Consider the following 23,349-nt stretch of genomic DNA (forward strand, 5'->3'; position numbering starts at 1 on the left):
CAAGCCACCGGCGTCAGGAGTTAGAACTCACCGATTAAATCACTGGAGGAGTACAGTGATGGCCAGACATATATCAAAGCGAGTACCATTCTGATATCTAATTGGAATCTGAAAGAAGACATTCGACTGAAGGAAAGCGGTACAGATTTGTGATGCCAAAAATCCACTATCCTACTCATCTTCCATCTCCTCATCGCTGTCATCATCAGGAAGCTTGATGAAATCCTCGTCCGCACCTCCATCTAACCCGCCTCCTCCATCTCGCCTGGCGTCCATCAGGTCCTCCACCAAATCCTCCAATTCCGTAACATCATGAGTTCTAAGCTCCTTTTCCTCACTCATGATGGATAACAATTTCCGGGATTCCTCCAACTCCAACGTGCACTGTAACTTCGTAAATGCCATCATTACGAGTTCTATCCTCGCCGTTAGCCGTATCCTAGCAAAGTGGGAGGGAAAGACAAACCTTTTGACCATGGGCAATGCTTAATTCCCCGTGAGAGTATATCTTTGGCTCGGCGGTATTCTTTGTGTCTGATCTCAAACTCGACGAACATCATCCACAACTGAACGCTATGTCGAGTTCTATTGCACTCCACCGCACGCTCAAAGAGGTGCCTGACGGCATGGACATTGTAGTGCTGTGCCATCCGCATCTCCGCCCACACGGCAAAGAGCCAGCCTGCGACGGTCTCGTTGCCATCTTTGAGGACGCGATCTCTGATAACAGTTCGCAATCGGTTTTCGATTTTCGTTCTACTCTCATTCCAAGCGTAGAGAGACAAAAATGCCATGTTGTGGGGAAATATCTCGAGTGCAGCTTCGAGATGGGATCTCAGCGTTGCCGGCTTGAAAGGCCTCGCGGTCGTAGAGTGCATATAAACCAAGCGTACTTTGCGGAGTAGGCAGAGCTCGCAAAAGTGGGACGTTGGCCCAGTCAATGAACGTCGGCCCAGCTCGGAGGTGAACCCATCGTACACAGCAATAGCAGCATCAAGGTTGTTACCACCAGCTAGGTACTCGAGCAGCGCTCTCAAGTCATTATACATCCCCGCATGTTCGTTGAGCTTGATAGACAGCATGGTATGCTGCTGGTATTCGAGGTACTGGCCGCCATATCGTTAGTAATTTCCAGCACAAGGGGCATTACACTAACCTTTCTGCACTTAAGAAGCAACAATTTCGACACATTGCCTGGCCCAGGACCATTCTCATCATTCTCATCACTCCCGAGCAGTTCCCCGCTCTCAATTGAAAGCAATAGGCGAATAGCTCTTTGAGCGTTTCCAATGAAGAGTTCCTCCCATATGCATGCATGCCACATGAAAATCTTATTCGGATCTGTGCTTTTCGACGACTCTTTACTGGATGTTGAGAAGATGGATCTTCCTTCCTCGTGCGTCGAGTCGTGCCACCTTATCTGAGTTACCGCGCCCCATACTCGAATGGTCTTGGAACATAGCGACACGGCTTTGCCAATCCTGCTTGACGGTCAGAGTCTGTATGAGAAACGATGACAGAGAGACATACCTTTTGGGATCATTTTTCCATATCCACTCAAGATAGTAGAAGCTCCAGGAATCGTCACTAAGCCTCTCCACCAGCTTTTCCAGAGTATTTCGAATTAACTGAACCTCATTTGGCGGTAGCGATTTGGCAGAAGAAATCCCATTGAACCAGCCAGTAGACCTGTTGAAAAGACTCTCGGAACCAACAGGAAAGTTTCGAAGCTTGAATCCAAACGGATCGTCGCCCATCACTGCCTTTTTCTCCGGTTCCATCCCTTCCCAAGTTATTGGCAGGGCGTCCCATTTGCTCTGCTCCTTGGGCCAGAACCACAATTCAGACGAATCAAACTTCATTCCTGGTGAGAGGAACACGTCCGCCTCGACCTCACTATTTGAACAGTACGGCCCGACCAGAGGCATGCCCCTGAGCATAAGGAAGGCCTCGGCCAGCCGCTTGCGAGAGGTCTCGCTAGAAAAGCTAAACAGGAAAGGTCTGATGTCTGAGAATAGAATCACTCTGTACGGATCATCGTCGTCAATCTCGTCAATTGTTCTGGCCGGCATACCGGTCTTTCTCGACCATTCAAGCTCCGCATCCGTCCAAGAGCCGAAAGGATCTCTGGGTTCCAATGGGGGAAGCTGAAGGTCATCTTTGGATGCCTTTGGAGATGTGCCAGTCTCCGCCGCATCTACAAACGAAGCCCAACCAAGCGCCTTTTTCTCCCCTATTCTCGGAACCTCACTATCCCAGAATCTTTCAAACACCTCTAGAATCATTTCAAACTCAAGTTGAGATGTGGGAGGCGTCAGGTTAGTGGGATGAAATAGATTGAGTTCCAGCATTGCTTGGAGAGCTGCGATGGCGCTCTCTCGGTATCCGGATTCAGACATGAATAGTATAGTGCGAGTGAAGACGTAGACAATAACCTCATCAAGTGCTTGCCTATCCAAGCTTCCGACACCCGCCCTGAAAGCTGCAGTTCTCAAAACCGCAAGGCATTCCTCATAGCACTTCAGGCACTTAGGATAAGAGAACGAAAGAAAATCAGTCTGTCGAAAGTCGATGAACTTCCTCCACAGATTGATCTGCGATGGATTTTCCTTGAGGATTTCGTTCCACTTTGAGAGCAGCTTTTGTGGAGGCAATATTTCCTGAGCAACGTCCATATATTTGGAGAGCAAGGCTTCATGGCCAGGGTTCTTGTTCAGTGCCTTCTGCAGGATGTCCAACTGGACTTCCGCTGTGCTTCGCTTCTCTGCAGCTGTCTTGCGCCTCCCTGCGCCACTTATGATCGTGTCGTGATGACCAACATACGCCAGCCACGCTTCGGCATTCCTGGGCTCTGCCTCGACCTTCCGCGCAAACTCAACCATTGACTTCCGATCACCCCAGTCCCCGCCAGTCGAAATGTAATCAGCCTCCGATGCAGAGTCTGATGCATACTCTAAATCCATATCGTCTGGGCGAGTAGAGGGTTTCTTCAGGCCCTCGATGCTTCGGTAATGATCCCATTCTTTATCCGAGTCGTCGGATCCCACGTCTTCGCCGCGGTTCTTCCTCTTTTTGGTTTCGATTGTCAAGGGCACAAAGTCCATATTTCTCGAGAACGCTTCATCCAAGCCCGTCTCGTCCTTCTTAATCCGTAGTCTCCTGGATTCTTTGTTTGCTAACTTTGAGAATGCTTGGCGCATAGCTCTCACGGATGAATCTTCTCCTCCGGCGCCGCCGCCGCCGCGGGTGCTGAGTACCATGACCTTTCCATCTCCCTTAGCCCTGTCGATTCTAAGATTCGGCGAGAGCCCCACGATGCGGCCACTGCCACCGCGATGGTAGTCTGGTATAGAGTATCGGTGCATGGTGCCATAGACTAGATTGAATTCATCGCCCTTCGTATCCACAAAATATTGCTTCTGAGGGGCATCTCGGGGTTCCTCTTTTCCCTCTTCTGGATAATATGCGGTGTCCCTTGGTATCAGTGAGGTAGTTGTTGTCCCCGCCTCTCGTGACCTGGACCTCCGACGCCGCCGCGCTGTGTCGTCTTTCTCACGATCATGGCCGCGCCGCGAGTGGGATGTCCTCTCTTTGGAATCGCCGTGGCGGTGTCGTCGTTTGCGTTGCTCGTCGTCGGTCCTGTCATTGTCCTTGTCCCGTTCGTGGTGCACTCTCTTGTGCTTGTGCTCGCGGCTCTGCGATCGGTGACTTCGATAACCACGCCTACCCTCGTCCTTCTCCTTGCCCCGAGAGGGTCCCTCCCTCTTCTCCCTCTTCTTCTCCCTCTCTCTGATAGTTTCGTCTGGAGTCTCTTTTGTAGCGAGAGTTGGAGTTGCTGTGGTCGGTCGCGGCTGCAGAGCTTTGAAGCTCGAAAACTTCGGGATTGTGCGAGTCGACGACTGCGGCGACACCCCTTCTAGTTAGTTAGGTGCTCATACATGCCCCCAGGAGGAATATAGGTGCCGGAAGACGTGAATACCTCTGTGGCCGCCTCTTTTCGATTCTCTGCCTTCCCCTCCTCTCTTGCAGCATTAGGTGATGTAGACATGATGTGACGTTTTCCGTTGGAGGTTTTGGTGTAACGAAGAGAGGCTGATCAACGATGCCCCTTAAACGTACGCACAATATTGATTCTATTCAGCGGAGTCGGATATTGGGACGAAAACTGAGACTAGGGCTCCTCTACATCTTTTCTCTATCCGTATGTCTTTCTATGCATTATCTAATAATACTGAGTGACTAGCTATGATCCCACTGAACGCGTTGTTGGTACTTTACTAGTAGAAGGGATTTTCCATCTAGATTTCTTGCTCCCTCGCTTGCCCTGCCCCCTCCTCTTCTTTAAGTACAGCCCAGACGACTCACCACCACCCACCCACCTACCCACCTGATCTTCACCAACAACTGACGTGAACATCACCAAACTCTCGCATCTTTCTTTGAATCCCCTTCTCCTTCCTCCTGCTCGGCGCTTAACCCTAACTCACTTTGCTGTCTCGCAAACTTGCCCTCATCTGTGCGACACCATCGCGTTTCTTGACATCGTCCGGCTTCTTCCCTTCGTCCCCGCCGCCTCTCTGGACCTCGCAAGGTACAACTCAAAACAACGAAACAACCACCCACAACACCTTCTTACACCAAATCCTTCCCATCCGCAGCGAAACGAACTCAACCACCGACAATCACCAAACTCCGCCCCCAAAACATCGACACGACAACCTACAGTACTAACCCCTAGCTAGCTCTCGAAAGAAACGCAAAAGGAATTTACCTGCCATCCAAGTTCAACGCGTCGTTAAGGTCGACCTACCAGCTCTGGCCTGTTGTTGCTGCAGCCTCACAGTGCCCGAATATCACCTTTTCACACCCGCTCATTCATGTCACTGGTGGTCCCGACATCTCGAGCTTCTATTCTTCGTCCGTTGAACGAGTCGGTAGACTTTGACGAAAATCCAGACACCCCAGGAACAACATACTCCTTCCAAGACCAGAGCTCGAAACCCATGAACATGCAAACAGGAACGGTTCCCCATCTTTCTGTGGCAATGATGGACGCCAGCATGCTCATCTCAACCGATGACGAAATGCTAGATTCGGATAGTGATCAGAGGAGAGATGAAGATTACGATATCGATGTAGATGCAGAGGTTTACTCTGTAAATGGTGGCGACCTGGAAGTCACCATGACGATGGAGGAAGACATAGTCGCTTATGGTCGCTTGGAACAAGATGACAACGACGACGATATCATGCTCGACGACGACCCAACGGACTACGGCGACGGTTACGACGTACATCATGGCGGCCATAATATAATAGCTACTCAGACTGATACGCAACTCGACGTCAACAGTTCCATGGCACCAACGATGTCGCAGCAGGAGACGTCCTTCTTCCAGCAACTCTCACCACACCAGTCGAATTTCAATCGTCAAGATCCGGAAGCCTCTTCTTCCCAGCCGGTCCTGACTCAGTCCGACATAGGAGCCGCTATGACGGAAACACAAACTACACAGCCCGACAACGGTGGTAACCGCGGTGACGGCGAGCCTGTTGATGTAGATCCGCAGCAGGAACAGGAGCAAGTGCCGCAGCAACAGCCTTCGCCAGTATCGCACCAAGATATTCCGTCTCAGTCCAATATTTTGCTCGAGGAGGAGGAAAATGACGGTACACAAAGCTCGACTGCCACTCTTGCCCACGAGGTTGTCAGGAATGACGAACAAACTGCTGAGGAGAACAATGACAATACGCCTGTGCCAAAATATCAATCCCAGCAAGAGCTCGAATCCAGCGATGCTGACGCCGGTCCTGTCGGAACCGAGGATCCGTTTGACTCTTTGTACCAGCATCCCGTGATAGTTCAATACGAGCAAAACCAGCTCACCTTGTTTCCTTCTATGGCTGATTGGTCGAACGACCCTGTTCTGGCCAACGTGTATAGCGACGTTCCCTCCGATTATCTTTTGCCGGACGTGGGTGTGTGTGAGAAGACGTTGAGCGATCTCTTCATGCATCTTCGAGATGTCTTGGGGCCTGCCGTTGGACTCGGATCTGAGTTGGTTGTGGAAATTGAACTGCTTGGCCTGAAGATGGGAGAGGTAAGTCCCCCACACGCTCCAATAGTGGCATGGATCATGCTTACCCGATTACTTAGGATAATGCGGCTTGTAAGTCTGTCAGTTTGCGACGAATTCTTGATCTGCACAATCAACTGCAGGAAAATGATGGTTACGAGATCCCGATGCCTGTCACTATGTCCTTGTACACGGTCCCCAAATTTCTTAGTCGCCTGCAGGAAATCACCGACGTGGTGCAAGAAAGGAAGGGTCTCCAGGAATGCCTGAGTCGTCTGGGATTGCCGTCCGTCGATGAATATTCAAACGAGGAGGACGTGGCCAGTCATCACGAGGCCGACGCAGCTGACTACAGCGAAAAGCAAACTGTGCCTAATTCGCTCCAGAATCCCACCACTGAGTCTCGCGAGGACAAGAGCCCAAGTCCCACCCTGCAGCAGTCAGAGGATGTTGCTGAGGTTGCGCAAATCCACGAGGATGCCATCGCTGTTAGCCCGGAGACCGAACACACGGATGTCGTTCAACCTGAGGCTGAAACCCAAGGCTCTACCCAGAAGGAGTTAGAAGTCTCACATACCCATGTGATTATCCAACAGCCAACTTCTGGACTTCTTAGCCATTCGGGATCCACAATCGTTGATGATGAAGAGTTGTTGGATGAATTTGAGGATGGTGAAGGCATCATCGAGGAGGCCGATACTGTGCTGCAGTCAGATCTTGCGGAACTTCACGAGAATGAGCCTGTGGCCCAGAATGGAGCCGACGAACTGCCCGGTGCTGTTGACGGTATGTTCACTCGTTCTCATACTCAGGCTGTGCAGACACATGCTAACATACACTCAGACGTCCAGTCCCTTCTGGAGAGTGATGTTGCGCCCGTCGAGCCGTCGACCGCTGAGCTCGAAGTGACAGAAGCAGAACATCCACCTTCTACCGTCGGCGATAGTGACGAACACGACACCCCACCTAACTTAGATGACAACAGCAACAAACCCTCCCCAATCCCAGTTTTTAATGGAGATGATGAAGATCAAGGCGAGTATGACGGATCAGAGCAATCTTTTGAGGAGCGCGGATACGGACAGGGGGAGAGTCATCACCGGTATCAGGAAGAGGGGCAACAAGGTACCGAACACATTGATGAAGAAGAGCAAACCCACGACGAGGGCGAGGAAGAAGTCCACGATGTGGATGCAGAGGGTTACGCAGATGTGCATTTCCAAGACGATGCCGTTGCAACAGAGGGTCGTCCGCATGCGGAGAGTGTTCACCAAGAAGAAGAAGATGGGGAGTATGATGCGCCCGGTGATTACTATGATGAGGGCGAAGGTGAATACAATCAGCAGGACGAAAGTGTTTACATTCAGACGGAGGCGATCGAAGAGTACGAAGTGGAGGAGTATGACGACTCCCCCTACAAGAGCTCGGAAAACCAGTCGCCCCCAGATGAAGTTGAGGTGATCGACCCATCGACCACGGATGCTATTGACATCACCACGATTGGTTCCCCTGCAGCGAGCACTGCCGACGACGAGGAGGATCTCATTGACTATGAGGATGAAGAGGAGCCGGTGCTACTGCCCCAATCTCCCACATCTTTGAAGCGAGTGCGCGACGATTCTGATGCCGAGGGTGATGACGAGGTTGATGCGGATCAAGGTTGGTCATGGCGCCCTGGTGGATTTTGGACGCTTTATAATAATCATCTGCATCCAGCCGCGAAACGCTCTCGTGCCGAGTAGAACTTTCGACTTGATCCCATCCTGCTGCGTGGTCACCCGAACACATCGGGAAGTCGACACGAGCACATGGATTCATCAACTTTGGTTCCTTTTCATGGCGGCATTACTTCCATTCGGCCTTCGGATGTTCGGTTCATCTTGCGATTATCGGTGCGGCGTTTCGGTGTCTTGGAGTTTATTAGCCGGTCGAGCATGTCTTTGTGACATATCGAACAGGCCTTGTGGGTTGCGAGGAAAACTATTCTTAGGGGCACGTTGCGAACCATGGACCAACCCATGGCTACCCGGTTTTACGACGGCCAGAGTAAGTTGATACTATTACTAACATTCCCTAATTTCCCCTTCCTGTCGTTGTTTTCTCCTGAGTTCAATTCACGATCTACGATTTTGAATTACCCCAGCATTTATCCTGCGGATGATTGGGTTGGACCCAGTAATTTTGCTTTGCCTTGCTTTGTTGCTTTGCTTTGCCTTGCTGCGGTGCGTTGCTTTCCCCCCCTTCCTTTTTTGCCTTTTCTTTTCCCCCTTCTTTTTGCCCCTTCCTTTTGCCCCTTCCGTTTGCCCCTTATTCCTTGCCTGTCTTGTTGTTTTGTGTTCCTATCCCCTTTGCGTGCGCTGTATAGTATAATTTCTTAGAATCCTGGCTTTCGGGCTGTCCGATGGGTCTTCAATGCTTTGCCTGGTTTCGTGGTATGCAATGGTGTGGCTTTTTCGGCTGGTGAGGGGGCGATGGATATGCGTACGATTTCTTTGGTGGACATGTTGAATGATATCTCTTCGGCCTAGATGGCAAGAGAGATGGAGGAAGAAGAGGCGGAGGAAGAGGTGGAGGAAGAAGAGGTGGAGGAAGAATAGATAGAGGAAGAAGAAGAGATGTGTGAGTGGAGGAGGGTGGTTATCTGTTTGAATTCTAGTTTTAGCGTATAGGAGAGAATACAGAGCGAGTGAATATTTGGATTCGTAAACGATGGAGTGAGACTGCGTGCCTATCGTATTCCACCGATTGACTTCTGGAGAAACACCGGGAACAATGAATTCTAATAGATAGAGGTTGTGAGCTTTCTTCTCAGGATTCGGAGTGGTTTTAGTACGGGGGGGTGGACTCATTACGCCATCTCGCTGGGAGAGAAAGGAATGCTCGCTAATCGGAGGTCCAACCACCACACGCGCGTGAGGTTGCGTGTGTGCCGAGGTGGCTCCGGGAGGAGATCTTGATCCCCGGAAATCCAAACGGAAACCTGGTCTATTGCGCCAAGCGGTCACAAAAGGGTCCCAACAATCCGGAGAGCGACGAGCTCTGGGGGGGCTGTGGGATTCGATTGAGCCTCCGTTCGCATTCGCACAAGTTTGTGTTTCTTTGTCCTGTGTCTGATCCACTGTCAATTCTGCCGCCAGGGACCGGCGGTGGGCCTGTGGCCATGCGAGTCTGAGGTGAGCACTGCACTGAGCTGAGAGGTGAGCACTGAGAGCTATGCGGCTGCCAAAAATAGCGTAGGGGTGTATGGCCTTGCAGACTGGCGGTTTGATGTGCGGCGCAGCCGTGTTTGGGGGTGAAGGCACAACATAAGAAGCATGTAGATAGTAAGTACTATACCGCAATATAGTGTACAATGTACATCACGCATCTTGTAACTCGGTATGCATTGGCCATTCGTCGGTACTTCGCCGCATAGAGTGCTCGTCCTGACCGGAGTGAACACATCTGCCGTCGGCTGTCTGGCGAGGCCGCGGATGTCCAAATCCCAATATCCCTATTCCTCACAACCCAGCTGTACCGAAGACTTGGCCCAGCGAGTTCCTGGAGTGTCTGCTTGTGCCGTGATGCGGCCAGCCATGCGTTCCAACAATGTCCCCACCACCACAATCACCACTACCGCCGCCGCCGCCGCCGCAGCCGCCCCTCTTCTCCATCTCCTCCATCGCAGCTGCACAATACTAACTAGTTCTGTTGCGACCCATCACCGTCTGCCCAGAAAAAGCCCCACTCACACCCAAGACGAGACATTCTGCCCTTTGCCTACTCGAGAACCTCTTCATCGGAAGCGACATTGAAACAACCCTGCCCCTAGAGTACACGCTGCTGCAGTGGACCTGACGACGACGGCCACCGACCACCGGCCACCGACTACCGACCGAACGAACCCCCCCAAGAATCCAGAAGTCTCCCCCCAAGCCGCGTGGCCTTGCCCCCCTCCACCTCCTCGTTCCCCCGGGAAGGCCGTAGTGTGATACTCGACGGGCATCCTTCCGTTTGCGCTTCTAGATACTGCTTCTTCCTCATCTACTTCGGTTCTTCTCCGTTTCGTTCTTGCGCTTCGTGTTCCCAATCTGACCTTCTAGTAGTCGGGAACTTTATCGTTTTCTTTTTTCGTTTCTCCCTCTCTTTCAACTTTGCCGATAAACTGCTCTCTTTGCCACTATTCCCACTGCTACTACTGCTATCACTGCGACTGCGACTGCGGCTGCGACTACCACTGCGACTATTGTCTCCACTGTCTGATTGTCTCCCCATCGTCTCGGCGTCATAGAAGCGGATTGTGCATGGTACATTTATTGCAACAAACTCAGTGCAATTCTTCCCCCAACACACTTATTCTTTGCATCGGCATACCCGGTCACACACCCCGTCGTCAACTTTAATCTTCTTCTTCTTCTTTCTTCCTCTTCTTCTCCTCCTCCTTCTGTTTCTTCCTCTTCTTCTCCACATTCGTTTTGAACACAGTTTTCTCTTGCGCGCCACCAACCGCTACCACTCCATACAACCACCGGACGAACCAGTGAACCTTCTGTCACGACCACCCGCCTACCATCCCACCCACCTAACCCGAACCTCGCTTTCCCCGTTTCCCCACTCCCGGAACCATCATCGGAATTTGGCATCGATAGAACGGAGTTAGACAACCCCAACGGCGACACAAGGCGATTACGTACGGTTGGAACTTGGGGGGAAGACGCCGGCATCATGGTGGTGGAGGACAAGTGCGCTCGCCGAACCTTCCTACCCACCCACCCCAGGAACGAGGAATTGGATGAGAGATGTGCTGACGTGCGCGCGCGGGGTTTGCGAAGATATATTGGCCTGGCGCTCGCCATAACATCCAGCATAGCTATAGGTTAGTTGACGTCTTCCCCTCCCCCCCACCGTCCGCCGCGCACCGCGCATCATCGCCCCCTCTCTTTTCCCCGCCCGGAGGCTAATACCGATGTGATGCAGGCACCAGTTTTATCTTGACGAAACGAGTACGTTCACCACGACCACAACTCCCCCCAAACCCGGCTCGATCTCGGCAATGCTATGAAGAGGTTGGGGACTGACGGGATCGCTCGTCTGCGGCTTTCGCCAATTTAGGGTCTCATACAAACAGCAGATCGAACGGGCTTCGAGGGCGATGGGTACACGTATCTGAAGAATCCGATCTGGTGGGCGGGGATGATCACCAGTATGTCACCTCCGTGCTGTTCCCACAGTGCTCCGATTGGTTATTACGTCGGGGGAGAAAGAACGGAATGGCTAATCCCGCGGAAATGATAGTGGTTTTGGGAGAAATTTCGAATTTTGCGGCATACGCTTTTGCGCCGGCGATCCTGGTGACGCCGTTGGGAGCTCTGAGTGTGTTGGTTGGGTATGCATCTTGCTCCTCCGTCCGTGCGGGAAAAATCCGGGGGTGTATGTACTCTGCATCATGTGCTGACCAAGGGGGGCGTGCGCGTGTGCAGAGCGGTGTTGGGAACATATTTCCTCAAGGAGGAATTGGGAACTCTGGGGAAGCTGGGGTGTGCGATTTGCTTAATAGGCAGTGTCATCATCGTGTTGCATGCGCCGCCGGACGAGGAGATTGACCGGATCGATGAGATACTTCACTATGCCATCCAGCCTGGTTCGGCAACACCCTCCCGACGTCCCACGTCCACCGGCGCAGTGAGGCTGACTTTGTGTGTTCATAGGTTTCCTCTTTTACATCGTACTCGTCATCACCTTCTCGCTGGTCATGATCTACAAGATAGCACCGAAATACGGAAAGAGGAACCCACTCATCTACATCTCGATCTGCAGCACCGTTGGCTCGTTGACGGTCCTGAGCTGCAAGGCGTTCGGAATCGCGGTCAAGTTGACCTTCGCCGGGATGAACCAGTTTGTGTATCCCAGCACATACGTCTTCATTATTGTCACGGGAGTCTGCATTCTCACGCAGATGAACTACTTCAACAAGGCGCTGAGCCAGTTCTCGAGTTCCATGTACCTTTCTCCCCCAGCTCCGATGGTGACAGGTGGAAGGCTAACACGGGCAGTGTCAATCCCATCTACTACGTCACTTTCACCACCTTTACACTGGTCGCCTCGTTTGTTCTGTTCCGCGGCTTCAATACCAACGATCCTGTCAACACGATTTCACTGCTCTGCGGGTTCCTGATCATCTTTACGGGTGTATACCTACTCAACTTGTCGCGCACCGATCCACATGGAAAGCACAATGGCGCAAACGGAAGTGCGCTGCCGTTCGACGATGGAATCCCGACGGACGGAATATCGGGAATGCATAGCAGACACAGCATGCAGATGCGTCGAAGCGATACGTTCACTAATGCTAGTGTCACGGGGCGGAGAAGTAGTGCTGGACAGAGATTACTGGGACGCGAACATGACGAAGAGGCTGCGGTGGGATTGAGGGGTCTCACGGAGGACAGTGACGAGAGCGAGTCTGAAATGGATAGTCCAAGCCGTGGACACACACGGCGGTGATCACGATTGGGTGTAGAAGGGAATGTAGATCGTGTATTGTTTTGTGTCCATCTTCTTTCCGGATTTTTATTTGTTTTGCCGTCTTTTCTCTGGTTATGGGTTTGGCTTTGGGTCGGGCTGTCTGTTCTTGTTTGTCTCCTGTGTATGTTTTTTCCTGTTCTTTTGTCTGTGGCTTTGTGGGGTTCATTTCTTATCTTATTTGGGAGGGGGATCACGATTTTTCTTTTGTTTTCTTTCCTTCCTCCACTCGAGTCCCAGACTCACTGCCTGGTGGCGGATGGGAGGGTTGGCGCGCGGGGAGTACTCTAGCTTTTAAGTAGGATCTGAAATAAGTAGAGTATGTAGGTAGACTGTGTATAGGGCGAGGGAACCGGATCTGAGCTTCCCCAGTGGGGCAGCGGGAAAGCAAAGCAATTGCAAGTCAAGTCAATTCAAGTCGCGAGTGATGATGGAGGCTAGTGATATCTTCGCGCAGAACGGTTCTTCTACCCGCCACGTTCGTGTTCCTCCATAACTCAACTCATAACACCTCCTGCTGCTCCAAGAACGGGTTCTCGATCCGCTCGCTGCCGTCAACAGGTGAGATCAATGTCAACATCGGTCCCCTCGCTACCACCAGTCCAAGCTCGCGCGTGTGCTCGTTTCCCTCGTCATCTGCGTCCACGTATCAGCTATCGTATGGCCCCTTTGCAAAATCGAAGTGCAAGGAAACATACCTCGCAGCGTCTCCTTAACCTCATCGAGGACGAGATTCATAAGCTGGTCGAAGCCCTTCAGAATACCGACGACTATCCCCCATCAGCCTTGTGCTCCTCCCCTTACCCTCTCCTCTCGTAGATCACATACCCTCGCGACCACCGTTAAACTTGACGGTAATAGCCTTATCCCGGAACTTTGCCAGGTCCAAGATGGCCTCACGAGGCTTGCGTTCCTGTTGAGCACCGCCGGGGCCGCCGCCGCGTCCTCCGCCACGTCCTCCGCCGCCACGTCCTCCGCCTCCGCCTCTGTCGCCGCTGTTGTTGCCGCGGAAGGGGCCGCGGAATGGGCCGCGGTGATTGTCCATTGTGTTTGTAGGTGGTGTTGCTGTGGTGGTGGTTATAGTGGTGACTACTGGGCGAAAGGTGCGTGGTGGGGTGGGGTGGAGGGTGGAGGGGTTGCTTCGTTGCTTGCTTGCGGTTGGTCGCGCGCGCTAGCAAGCGAGAGAGGCGCTGGCCGCTGGCGACGGGATAGCAAAGCTGGATAGGAGCTTGCATCGTCGCAACCTCACTCCTGACACTCCCCATTCACACTCACGACACATCATCGCAACACGCTACGATACCCATTTAGCTTCATCGTGGGTCTTGAGAGTTATTTCGTTCGAATCCCTGAATACCAGCTGACATTGGCCGAAGATATCCCTATCACCACAGCTTATCTAGATCCACAAACGCGTAGCTACAGCTATCAGCCATGGCGGTTATCTCCAGCAGCTCCGAAGCCTCACCAGCTCCTCCCACCCTCTACCGCGGCACCGAGAGCATGCATATACGCTTGACCCTCCCTGCGCTCTCCCCGCCGGAGGAATTCCCCGAATGTACCACGGCAACTGCAAAGTATCCTGCCAAAACGCACGCGCGCTCGGTGGCCTCACGGCTCCCGACAAAATACGGGTTGATCTACCTCGAGGGAATGCCGTCACAGACTTTTGAGGATTCCGATATGTCGCCGAAGTTCAGGCAGAGACGCGGGTTCCTGTATATGTCCGGTGTCGTGGATATTCCCGATTGTAAGCTGGTGTATAACATCGAGACGGATCACTTGACGCTGTATATTCCGCCCCTGGATCCGAACACGGTGCTGTGGACGGGGATGCCGTTGGGGCTCGAGGAGTGTCTGAAGAAGTGAGTGAGACCTAAAGGGCAAAGAGGGTATAGGAGCTGATGGTTTTGGCGGTAGATATGATATCGATGCATGCTCCCTCACCACATCCCTCACCCACGACCTCCTCCATTACCACCTCTCCCACCCTCTCTCACCGGTCTACCACCTCCCCACGCACACCCCGCACCCCGCCGGTATCCCCTCCACCCTCGTCCTCACAACCCACCACCTCTCCGCGGCCCTTTCCACCAGCCGCGTCTACAAAACGCCCTTCGAGATCTCCCTGATCCGGCACGCGAACGCGATCACCTCCGCCGCGCACCGTGCTGTCCTGTCCACACTCCGCTCGGGCTACGCCACGAACGAGACGCATCTCGAAGCGGCCTTCCTCAGCGCGTGCACCGCGCGCTTCGCCAAAACGCAAGCGTACGACCCGATCATCGGGGCGGGGCGCAACGCCGCCACGCTGCACTACACGCTCAACTCCGCGCCGCTGAAGGGCCGGCAGCTCCTCCTCGTCGACGCCGCCGCCGAGTGGCAGGGCTATGCCGCAGACGTCACCCGCACCTACCCCATCCCCGGCAGCAAGATCTCGGACGAGGCTAGGGCTACATACCGCCTCGTCGAGCATATGCAGGCAGAGTGCATACACCGCTGCGTGGCCGGCGCGGACTTCCTCGAGCTGCATAGGCTAGCCCACAGACTGGCCGTCAGGGGACTATTGAAAATGGGCATCCTCCGCGGCCGCGAAGAGGAGATCCTGCTGGCCGGCACGAGCCGCGCGTTCTTTCCGCATGGCCTGGGCCACATGCTGGGGCTGGACGTGCACGATGTCGACCTGCCGCCCATTCCCTCCTCCTCCTGCTCCTCCTCTCCTACCACCCCCACCACTGCCCACGTAGTCGACGAAGTGCTCCCGCTGCACCGCGGGGAAAAAGCGCGGATCATGGCCCCCAGACTGCTCGAGGAGAACATGGTCGTCACGATCGAGCCCGGGATCTACTTCTGCGAGTGGATTGTCACGCCGTACCTCCGCGACCCAGTGCACGCGAGGTTCATCTGCGAGAAGGTCCTCGATAGGTTCTGGGATGTGGGCGGCGTCAGGATCGAGGACGATATTCTCATACTGGCAACGGGGAGGGGGAATGATAATTTGACGGGTGCGCCGAAGTGGTAGGTACTGGGGAGTGCTGGGGGGGTAGTTGGGGTTTGTATAGGTTGGGGGTTGGGATTGTAGGTATATAGGGCGTTTTCTTGGGTCGTTTTCTTAGTCGTTTGCGGAGATGTTATACCATTGTCAGCTATGTAGAAGAGGGTAGAGGAGGCTTTTGACGTCATGCATGGACTCGTATCTCTTCTGTCTTGTGTTCGAAAACCCAGAATCTATAGTCAGTACCTAGCCACACTAGCAATTACGTATACCCCCGGCCTTCTTCCCTCGCCCCTCTCCCCACCCCGTCTCCTCCCAAAAACACAACGATCGCTACATACCTACATGTAAAAGAGCCTAAAACGAAAAAATAAATGAAAAGTAGCAATCGACAAGTTACTTCAGTACGAACTTAGGTTTACACGTAAATACACTATCTGCTCCCGCTACCGCTCTCCATCCCTTTCCTTTTCTTTCCTTGACTCACCGTCTTCCGTGAGGCTTCGCCAGTTCCTGGAAGGTACTCTCGATGTTTCTCTTGAGCTATTTTCGGTCAGCATGAAGGAAGCGGGAACAAGGAACTGGGGGGTGAGTAGGTAGGAGAACCAACATCCTTATACGACAGCACGAAGCAATTAAGGCTATCTCTCGAGACGAGCATGACCTTCTCGTCTATGCCTGCGTCGAGCTTATTCAGACACGTAAGGACGTGCCCGATATCGACGACGGGATTCCCATTCTCGTCGACAGAGTGGAAGACATAGTCTCTAAACAGCTTGATATAGTAACGATCGCCCGTCTCGCTCCATCTGGGGTCATGATCGAACTCGGGGCGCTCATTGATGAAGCCGAATTTCGCCATGAGGCGCACGAGGCGGGCGTTCTCCAGCTCGCGCATGAGCTCGGACTCGAGCGTGTCCTCGTAGTGCAGCGAGCTGTTGAGGTTCATCAGTGCGTGCTCGGCGATGTTGCGGGCTAGCTCGTTGATGTTCTTGACTTGGCCGTTCACCAGCGCGAGGATCTGGTCCTTGAGGTGCCCTGAGTACTGCTTCGCCATATATTCCATGCTCTTTTGTGGGTTCTGCGCGGCGATCGGGCTGTTGCATGCGATGGACAGCATCATACGGCCCAGCTTGACAAAGTCCTCCGCTTGGTGCTCTTGCAGCGTGCGCGAGGTGTCGGGTTGCACAACGTCGAGCACGCCGCAGCAGTTCAGACGGATCCTAAGGGTGTGTGTTAGTAATGCGGTATACTGAACGAGTGGCAGTGATGATACCTCATTTTGCTCGTAAGCAGCACCTTGGACGGCTCGATCGCACGGGCAGCTAGTCCAGTGGTGTGAATCGTCTTCAATGCTGACGCAATTTGAACGATGTAACTCCATATAACGTTTTCTGGCACGTGTCTAGATCCGCTAAACATGGACGCAGATCCGAAATGTGCTTCGGCCAGAGTTTTGGACAATGGATGGTAGTCGTACACAAAGACGATAGAGCTGTCGCCGAACTTGGTGGTGGTCCAGGCATTGTGGATTGTTACGACATTGGCACAGGTGAGCTTCTTCCACCGTTGGATCACTCGGATGTCGTTCTCGTTGACCAAACGGAATCCTGGTCGTCGGCGTAAACACCAGTTGAGCCGTAAAGGGGCGCGGGGGGCCTACCTTCGATCCTCCGTAGAGCATAGATGTTACCCTCATCTGTCGAGAAAGCCTTGTAGACCCAGGATGGATAGCCAAAAACCTGAGTGCTCTTCTGGTTCGACATGTCGAGAGGTACCAGCGAGTGATATTCGTTGATCGAAGCGGGAAGCAATGATCCGGATATATCTTCAAGGATTCTCCGTTACCACAAGGTGAAACAGACACAAAACGCCCAGGGGAGGACTTACGTGGCATTGTCTGGAGAGCCGCCTCTCCTTTCCGCTGCAATTCTTCTCGCAGGTTATCTGACAGGAAGAAGCCGTGAACCGTCTTCTGGAAGGGCAGTAACTTTTGCGGATACGGCGCCGTCGGCGCATAATGTAAGAAGTTAAGCTACAGCAAGCGGTCAATTTTCGGTCTCTTTCCTAAAGCAGTTAAGGAGTAACTGACGGGCATATAAGAGCTCTGTGGCGGCTGGTAAAACATATCGACCTGTCCCTGTGCATATGGGTTCACCTGGCCAGTGCCGTACTCATAAGGAGTTATGCTTTGAACAGTCTTCAGTCCGTTAGTTCGACGTCTACTCTTAGCGGGCGTGAATACATTGTCTCCGAGCCCCATACTATCAAACCCTTGCTGTAGACCCTGGTGGTAAGATTGCGAGTCATGTCCCGGTGACATCATGAAGCTGCGGAGCCGCGATGTCAGCCAAAGTTGCCCTCTCTCTCTCTTTATCTCTCTCTCTCTGTGGCACATCCAGGATCTTAAAGAAGGTTTTATGCTTACCTGTTCGTGGTATCTTGCTGAAACTGTGGTTGAACCGGCGGGGTGAGGGCACCCAGCATTGGCGGAGGGGCAGTAAGAGAGTGAGCTTGGAGCACAACCCAACAGCGGAACTGTAGGAGGACAACGCCTACCTGTATTTCCTCTCGGCGTGAACGGCGCAGCATCGACTGTTTTCGGGGATATGATATTCTTAGGCGGCGTAGATGGTGTGAATGACGGCGAGTCGACGTTGAACTTCCCCCGTCCTAAGCTGTGGTGGTGCAGGTGTCGGTGGTTAGCTGTTGTCATTTGAAGGTGGGAATGCTTCGTCTTCGTTATTGTCTGGTATTTCGCCTGGCGGTTGTGGGCCGAGCTTTGACAGAAGACAAAGAGCGAATTCAAACTCTAAACCCACCTGTTGGCTCCATTTGCATTTGGCTTTGAGCCCGGTTCATGATTGAATGCGCAACCTAATAAAGAAGCCGACCGTCTAACGTCAGGCCGAGTCCACATCACCCCTTCCCACGGCCTCTTCGCCGTACTCGACCGGCCGGGAACCAAATGGTAGAGTCCAACCTTTGCTCTCGTATCGGCAGTAGCCGTATATAGTGAGATTCCGACATATCGTGTTGGTCGAGTCTGCAGTAACGTTCCGCGAGGTCAGAACCGCCATTCCCGAGTGGCCAATTGGCCGTTATGAGGTGTATCACCTTTCGTTCTCGGTCGCGGCGACGATGTGAGCGCGCCGACTCGTCTCTCGCTTGGCGGGGGAGTTCTTGCACCTGTAAACAAGCATTGGTAAAAAATTCCAAAGCTTCTACCACTTGGCGACGGCGAAGGCTGCGCTGTGGGGGGGAGGGGGGTGACGTACGATCTCCCGAAGCGGTTGAGGGTCTTTCGGCCATTGCGAGCTCTTCTGTTTCTTGCGGGAGGTGTGGTATAGAAGTGGATTACTATGGCAGTATGGGAGCGTACAAAATGGATTATTGTCGGCAACTGGCGGGCTTGGAATAGTGTGGGTTTTGTCTTCTGGTTCGTTCTTCTTTCTATAATGCACACCCTTGCGGTCTGAGCTTTGAATGATGATGCTTTTGCTATATGCGCCTTACCACAGCTTCTTTCTTCTGTTTCTTCTTCGCTTTGTTCCTGTCGCATGAACACTTCAGTACAGCTGTGGGCAATTCAAAAGTAACTTTGGCGGTTCGAGAGCAAAGGCACGCGCAAGGCTGCAGCCTGAACTCGCGGTTTCTGGCTTTGTTCGTCGGTGGTGGGTGGCGGGGTAGCGGTGGTAGGAGGAGACGAGCGGGGGGAAGGACTCGGGAGGGGAGAGACGAGATATCAGCGCTGGGAGTGCTGAGGTGTGTATCCGGCCGTGGAAGAAGCTTGCCGAACAGCGAGCCTGCTCTAATGCGGCCGAGGGCAGAGGGCTGGGAGTTGACGATACTTGGCGACGATGGATGGCGGGGATGTCGAGTTAACTGTGTTGAAGGGAACACGGAAGTGACACCAAAAGCTATCTTCTTCCTGGTCACGTGCCCCCACCCCCCACCTCAGTCGTCCCTCTCACACCACACAAGAAAACAACGCCGATTTAAAAACTCGATTGCAAAAAGAGCTCACAAAATAACTCGAAGCCCAGGAACGGGACTCGAAATTACCAATTGGACAATGGAAGCAGGTGATTTGGATACCGAAAATGCTTCGGTCTCGGACGCTGCTCCTTCGCGCGACTTCCGAATCATCTACCAAAAGGTGTTTCCGTTCCCGGCGCGTCACGACTTGATTGCTTGGAGTCCACAGCTCGATCTACTCGCCGTCGTTACGGACAACGGCAATGTCCTGCTGTATCGCATGAACGGACAACGCGTCTGGGGAATTACGTACAAGCCCGGAAACGGCGGGGTAGAACGGCTTCAATGGCGTCCAGATGGTAGGTAGAGCTCGCAATCCGCTCGTAAGAGGAGAGGAGGAGGAAGAGGAGCTTCCATGAATTGTCTAGCTAACACCTTCTTGAAGGAAAGATGTTGGCTCTAGGCTACAACGACGGATCGACGCGGATATACGACGTTAACAACGGCAAGGCGATCCACCAAATCGTCTCCGAGTCTCCCGAGTTTGGCCGAGTGACCTGTATGGGATGGGCCGACAACCACTCCCACGCCTCCAGACACAATCAACCGTTGGACGCAAAATCGGCTGAATGTACGCCGCAGGCTTTGTTCGACTTGGACATCGGCTCCATGCTGCCGCGGCTTAGTGTCCTGCCGCCTTCATCTGGACCCGAGAGCACCTTCACATCCAAGACCACACTCGACGCCCTGATCAATACTGTTGCCAAAGGAGGAGAGGGTAGCCATCTCGATGTGCTGCTGATTGGCGAAGAGGGTGGGAAGGTGATTCTGAATGTGTTCGAATCCTTCCTGATCGGCACGATGGAGCTCTCGTCACTGTGCCACCAGTTGAAGCGTGGCTCGACACTTCTGCGGCACACAGCGTCTCCCAACCTCTCTACACACTCCCTCTTAATCTCGGAATATAAGACTGGAAACCTGCTGTTTTCGACCATGGACATACTGTTTATTGAACAGTTTGGTCAATACTTGTTTCAGCTTGCGTCCACATCTACACGCGTTCAGGCATTGATTAGGTACATGCGGGAAACGGTGACGAGTATCGCAACTGAATTCAAGTCGATGAATGATATAGCGCAGAGATACATCAGCATTGTCGACGAAGATCTGGAGAAGGTCGGCAGCGAGGCGGCACTGGAGTTTTATGAGTTCTTGGTCACTGGAGTCCCATCTCCCACGCTGAAGGAGTGGCTGGTAGATGTGTTGACTGAGAGAGTGAGTATCTCTTGCTTTATGTGGAAGGGCGGCGGCGGCGGCTGACGGTTGGTAATAGGGTCAAAAACGATGGGAGAAGAGTTCGCTTGCTGGCTACGAGATGCTGAGAAGATTGGTTCACGAGAGCTTACTTCCGACATGTGAACGGCTAGTGGTGCTTTTCTCTCGGTTGAGAGGGTTAGCTAGATGGTAATGTTCCTCCAAATACTAACGAGATCAACCTTCTGACTCCCTTGCAGGAAAGAGAGCGGCAGTCCTCTAGGTCTCGAACCTGACGATTTCACCCGCTGTCTGGAAGTAGTTGGCGGTATCAATCTTTACGCGCACGAGTTTCTCCAGGGCATCAACAATGAGCTGGACCACTACAAGGCGTTCATAAACTGGTTGCGCTATTCTCTTGACCAGATCTCGACCGTCATCAACATCGATGACAACAAGCCTACCGAAGACCCTCAAGTGGACGTCCTCAAGGTGGCAGATTACATCAGCCAGTATCTCAAGAAATCATCGCTCGAGTCTTACTTGAAGAGTGACACTGCTACTAAGCTCAGCGATTACAAGAACAGAGGGGAGAGCATCTTCGAACTCTATTCCAAGGACAGCAAATCGAAAAATGTCCCCGGACTCATGGAATTGGCTGAATACTTGGATGAGCTCTGCAAGACTGTGTTCTCAAAGCCCCAGGCGGCTATGAGGCAGCAGTTGCGAATCAGCAATCCGCTGCTTCTCAGCCCGGAGAAACTCGAGATCGTGGAAATGAGGATGGTCAAGAACGATCAAGCTTATATTTGTGTTTTCCCCGGCAAGGACAAAGGAGGCTTTTGTGAGTGCAGATATCTTCGTGTGGCTTCCGGGTGGTGACGCTGACGCGACTGGGCATGATAGTCTACATGATCAGCTGTGAGATCGCCATCAGCGGCGGACTGAGTTCGTCATCGAAGGTTGGCTGCGCCAAGATACAGCTTCCTGATGAAACGTTCATCGCAGACCTCAAGTTTGTCGACCACAAAATGATAATTGTGATCGTCCAAGATCTAGGTGAGCCCATTACCCCTCCTCCTCCTTCTTCTCGTCCCAGTTCCCTACTAAATCCCCTCTCTAGTCACCAAAGACACCGAGGTCGTAACGGTTGACTTCACCGAACTCGAGTACGATTCCGGATTCCAGCTTCCAAAATCGTCAAAGAGCATCTACAGCCACGCAACATCCCTCAAAGCACAGGAGCTCATAGCGGTTTCTAGAAGAACGTTTGATTCCTCCTGGGTTCCGAGACAGGTTGCCGTCAATGGAAAGCTTGACAGAAGGGTTGGATGCTTGATTGCGGCTGACAGCATGAAGTACATCATCTTTGATATGGATCACAGTGAGGAAGATGTGGAGGCGGCCGAGGCGGCGGATGACACTATGGAGTACGAGGAGTACGAGGAGGAGGAGTACGATGAGTACGAGGAGGAGGAGGAGGAGTAGAAGGGGGGGGCGGGCATAGATACTCGGTTCATTTCGCCATCCATCATTCAAGGCGCATTGCATAATTCATGGCGTTTCGGGGGGCGCAAGGAATACTACACAGATTTCACGCTACGTCTACATATCACTGTAACACTGTTTGAGCTGGGCTTGAGTTCGTGTTGGGGGACAAGAATGTAGAGTAGATGCAAGCAAGCTCCAGGTGCAGATGACATGTAGGCAGAGTACCGTCGACCGCGGTATGTACATACGGTATGTACGGTATGTACGATGTACGGCGCTGCAGCCGGCAGCACGTCTCCCCCCTCCTCCCCCCTCCCCCAATCGGCTCCAGATGCTGTGCTCACGTTGTGTTCCACCTTGGGATTCCGACCCGAGAACGAGCGGGCAAGCGAGCGGACGGGAGGTCGGGGTGGTTCGTTTGTCCAGCCAGCCATGCAGGTCGACGATAATAATGGACCAGGTCTGAAGTATGTGGCAGTTCGCATGAGGAAGAATCTAATCTTCACGTGATTTCCACGTTTTTTGTGACCAGCCTTGCCCTGCAGCATGTTGGCGTTGTTGCTGTCAGTGTTGTTGTCTCTGGCTCTCTGGCTCTCTGGCTCCCTGGTTCTGGCTCCCTGGCAATCGGAGTCATATGTACGCGCTCAGGTGCACGGCAGATGGATGTAGAAACGAGCGGGACTGATGACGGTAATTGGGAATACCCAGTCCACAGTGTGCACAGAATAATCGGGAATACCCAGCCCACAGTGCGCACAACAAATCCTTCGTGACGGAAATCGACAGATCGTCTCCCCGGTCATTTCAGCCTGATTTTGGCGGTGGACATGCCGCTATGGTGCCCTTTTTTCCTGGGCTTCCTTCGACCGGCGTTCTGCGGCCTTCCTTGAGGTTCGGGGAGTCGAGGGGCAATCTGATCGGTCGTTGACATGGATCATACGGAGGAGCCCTACGGATGGCAGAGCGAGCACATTATTGTGAAGTCCCCGAAATCTTTTCGAGGATGACTGGCTCGCTGCTTTCACACAACCGTGTTCCTTCTCCTTCTCCTTC

The 23,349-nt window shown here is 53.0% G+C and overlaps 8 protein-coding genes across 8 annotated transcripts; 5 read left to right on the forward strand and 3 right to left on the reverse strand.

The window, feature by feature from the left end:
- Window positions 1-67: 67 nt before the first annotated feature.
- BZA05DRAFT_427958 (NRDE-2, necessary for RNA interference-domain-containing protein) lies at window positions 68-4,158 on the reverse strand. Its single transcript, XM_051486080.1, has 5 exons — window positions 3,980-4,158; window positions 1,531-3,899; window positions 1,157-1,481; window positions 467-1,106; window positions 68-416 (listed from the first exon to the last, which is right to left on the reverse strand). The coding sequence occupies exons 1-5, from the start codon at window positions 4,046-4,048 to the stop codon at window positions 172-174; spliced, it is 3,648 nt and encodes a 1,215-aa protein (XP_051344227.1). The 5' UTR covers window positions 4,049-4,158; the 3' UTR covers window positions 68-171.
- Window positions 4,159-5,048: 890 nt separating this feature from the next.
- Window positions 5,049-7,819, forward strand: BZA05DRAFT_440258 (uncharacterized protein; the record flags this gene model as incomplete). The annotated part of the gene is made up of 4 exons (XM_051486585.1): window positions 5,049-6,101; window positions 6,158-6,863; window positions 6,921-7,736; window positions 7,794-7,819. 4 exons carry the CDS (start codon window positions 5,049-5,051, stop codon window positions 7,817-7,819), a joined length of 2,601 nt encoding a protein of 866 aa, XP_051344228.1.
- A 132-nt stretch (window positions 7,820-7,951) lies between these two features.
- BZA05DRAFT_9274 (uncharacterized protein) lies at window positions 7,952-8,586 on the forward strand. Its single transcript, XM_051488804.1, has one exon. It carries the CDS (start codon window positions 8,084-8,086, stop codon window positions 8,453-8,455), a length of 372 nt encoding a protein of 123 aa, XP_051344229.1. The 5' UTR covers window positions 7,952-8,083; the 3' UTR covers window positions 8,456-8,586.
- A 2,364-nt stretch (window positions 8,587-10,950) lies between these two features.
- Window positions 10,951-12,974, forward strand: BZA05DRAFT_381949 (magnesium transporter NIPA-domain-containing protein). The gene is made up of 6 exons (XM_051482060.1): window positions 10,951-11,059; window positions 11,169-11,259; window positions 11,352-11,442; window positions 11,537-11,697; window positions 11,765-12,056; window positions 12,110-12,974. The coding sequence occupies exons 2-6, from the start codon at window positions 11,250-11,252 to the stop codon at window positions 12,558-12,560; spliced, it is 1,005 nt and encodes a 334-aa protein (XP_051344230.1). The 5' UTR covers window positions 10,951-11,059; window positions 11,169-11,249; the 3' UTR covers window positions 12,561-12,974.
- A 121-nt stretch (window positions 12,975-13,095) lies between these two features.
- On the reverse strand, window positions 13,096-13,512 carry BZA05DRAFT_326691 (uncharacterized protein; the record flags this gene model as incomplete). Its single annotated transcript, XM_051480474.1, has 3 exons — window positions 13,096-13,214; window positions 13,277-13,348; window positions 13,407-13,512. Coding segments are annotated over 3 exons (297 nt in total), but the record flags the coding sequence as incomplete, so codon positions are not given.
- A 292-nt stretch (window positions 13,513-13,804) lies between these two features.
- Window positions 13,805-15,874, forward strand: BZA05DRAFT_427961 (uncharacterized protein). The gene is made up of 3 exons (XM_051486081.1): window positions 13,805-13,896; window positions 13,955-14,443; window positions 14,499-15,874. Exons 2-3 carry the CDS (start codon window positions 14,013-14,015, stop codon window positions 15,598-15,600), a joined length of 1,533 nt encoding a protein of 510 aa, XP_051344232.1. The 5' UTR covers window positions 13,805-13,896; window positions 13,955-14,012; the 3' UTR covers window positions 15,601-15,874.
- Window positions 15,875-16,056: 182 nt separating this feature from the next.
- BZA05DRAFT_440262 (uncharacterized protein) lies at window positions 16,057-18,060 on the reverse strand (the record flags this gene model as incomplete). Its single annotated transcript, XM_051486586.1, has 7 exons — window positions 16,057-16,116; window positions 16,184-16,796; window positions 16,850-17,183; window positions 17,237-17,401; window positions 17,464-17,608; window positions 17,666-17,903; window positions 18,002-18,060. 7 exons carry the CDS (start codon window positions 18,058-18,060, stop codon window positions 16,057-16,059), a joined length of 1,614 nt encoding a protein of 537 aa, XP_051344233.1.
- Window positions 18,061-19,497: 1,437 nt separating this feature from the next.
- On the forward strand, window positions 19,498-22,594 carry BZA05DRAFT_381966 (anaphase-promoting complex, cyclosome, subunit 4-domain-containing protein). The gene is made up of 6 exons (XM_051482061.1): window positions 19,498-19,910; window positions 19,997-20,826; window positions 20,885-21,015; window positions 21,066-21,649; window positions 21,712-21,864; window positions 21,929-22,594. The coding sequence occupies exons 1-6, from the start codon at window positions 19,649-19,651 to the stop codon at window positions 22,291-22,293; spliced, it is 2,325 nt and encodes a 774-aa protein (XP_051344234.1). The 5' UTR covers window positions 19,498-19,648; the 3' UTR covers window positions 22,294-22,594.
- Window positions 22,595-23,349: the final 755 nt, after the last annotated feature.

This window comes from Tricharina praecox (assembly GCF_024521635.1).
Source record: "Tricharina praecox strain CBS 144465 chromosome Unknown BZA05scaffold_1, whole genome shotgun sequence".
Classification (NCBI taxonomy): Eukaryota; Fungi; Ascomycota; class Pezizomycetes; order Pezizales; family Pyronemataceae; genus Tricharina; species Tricharina praecox.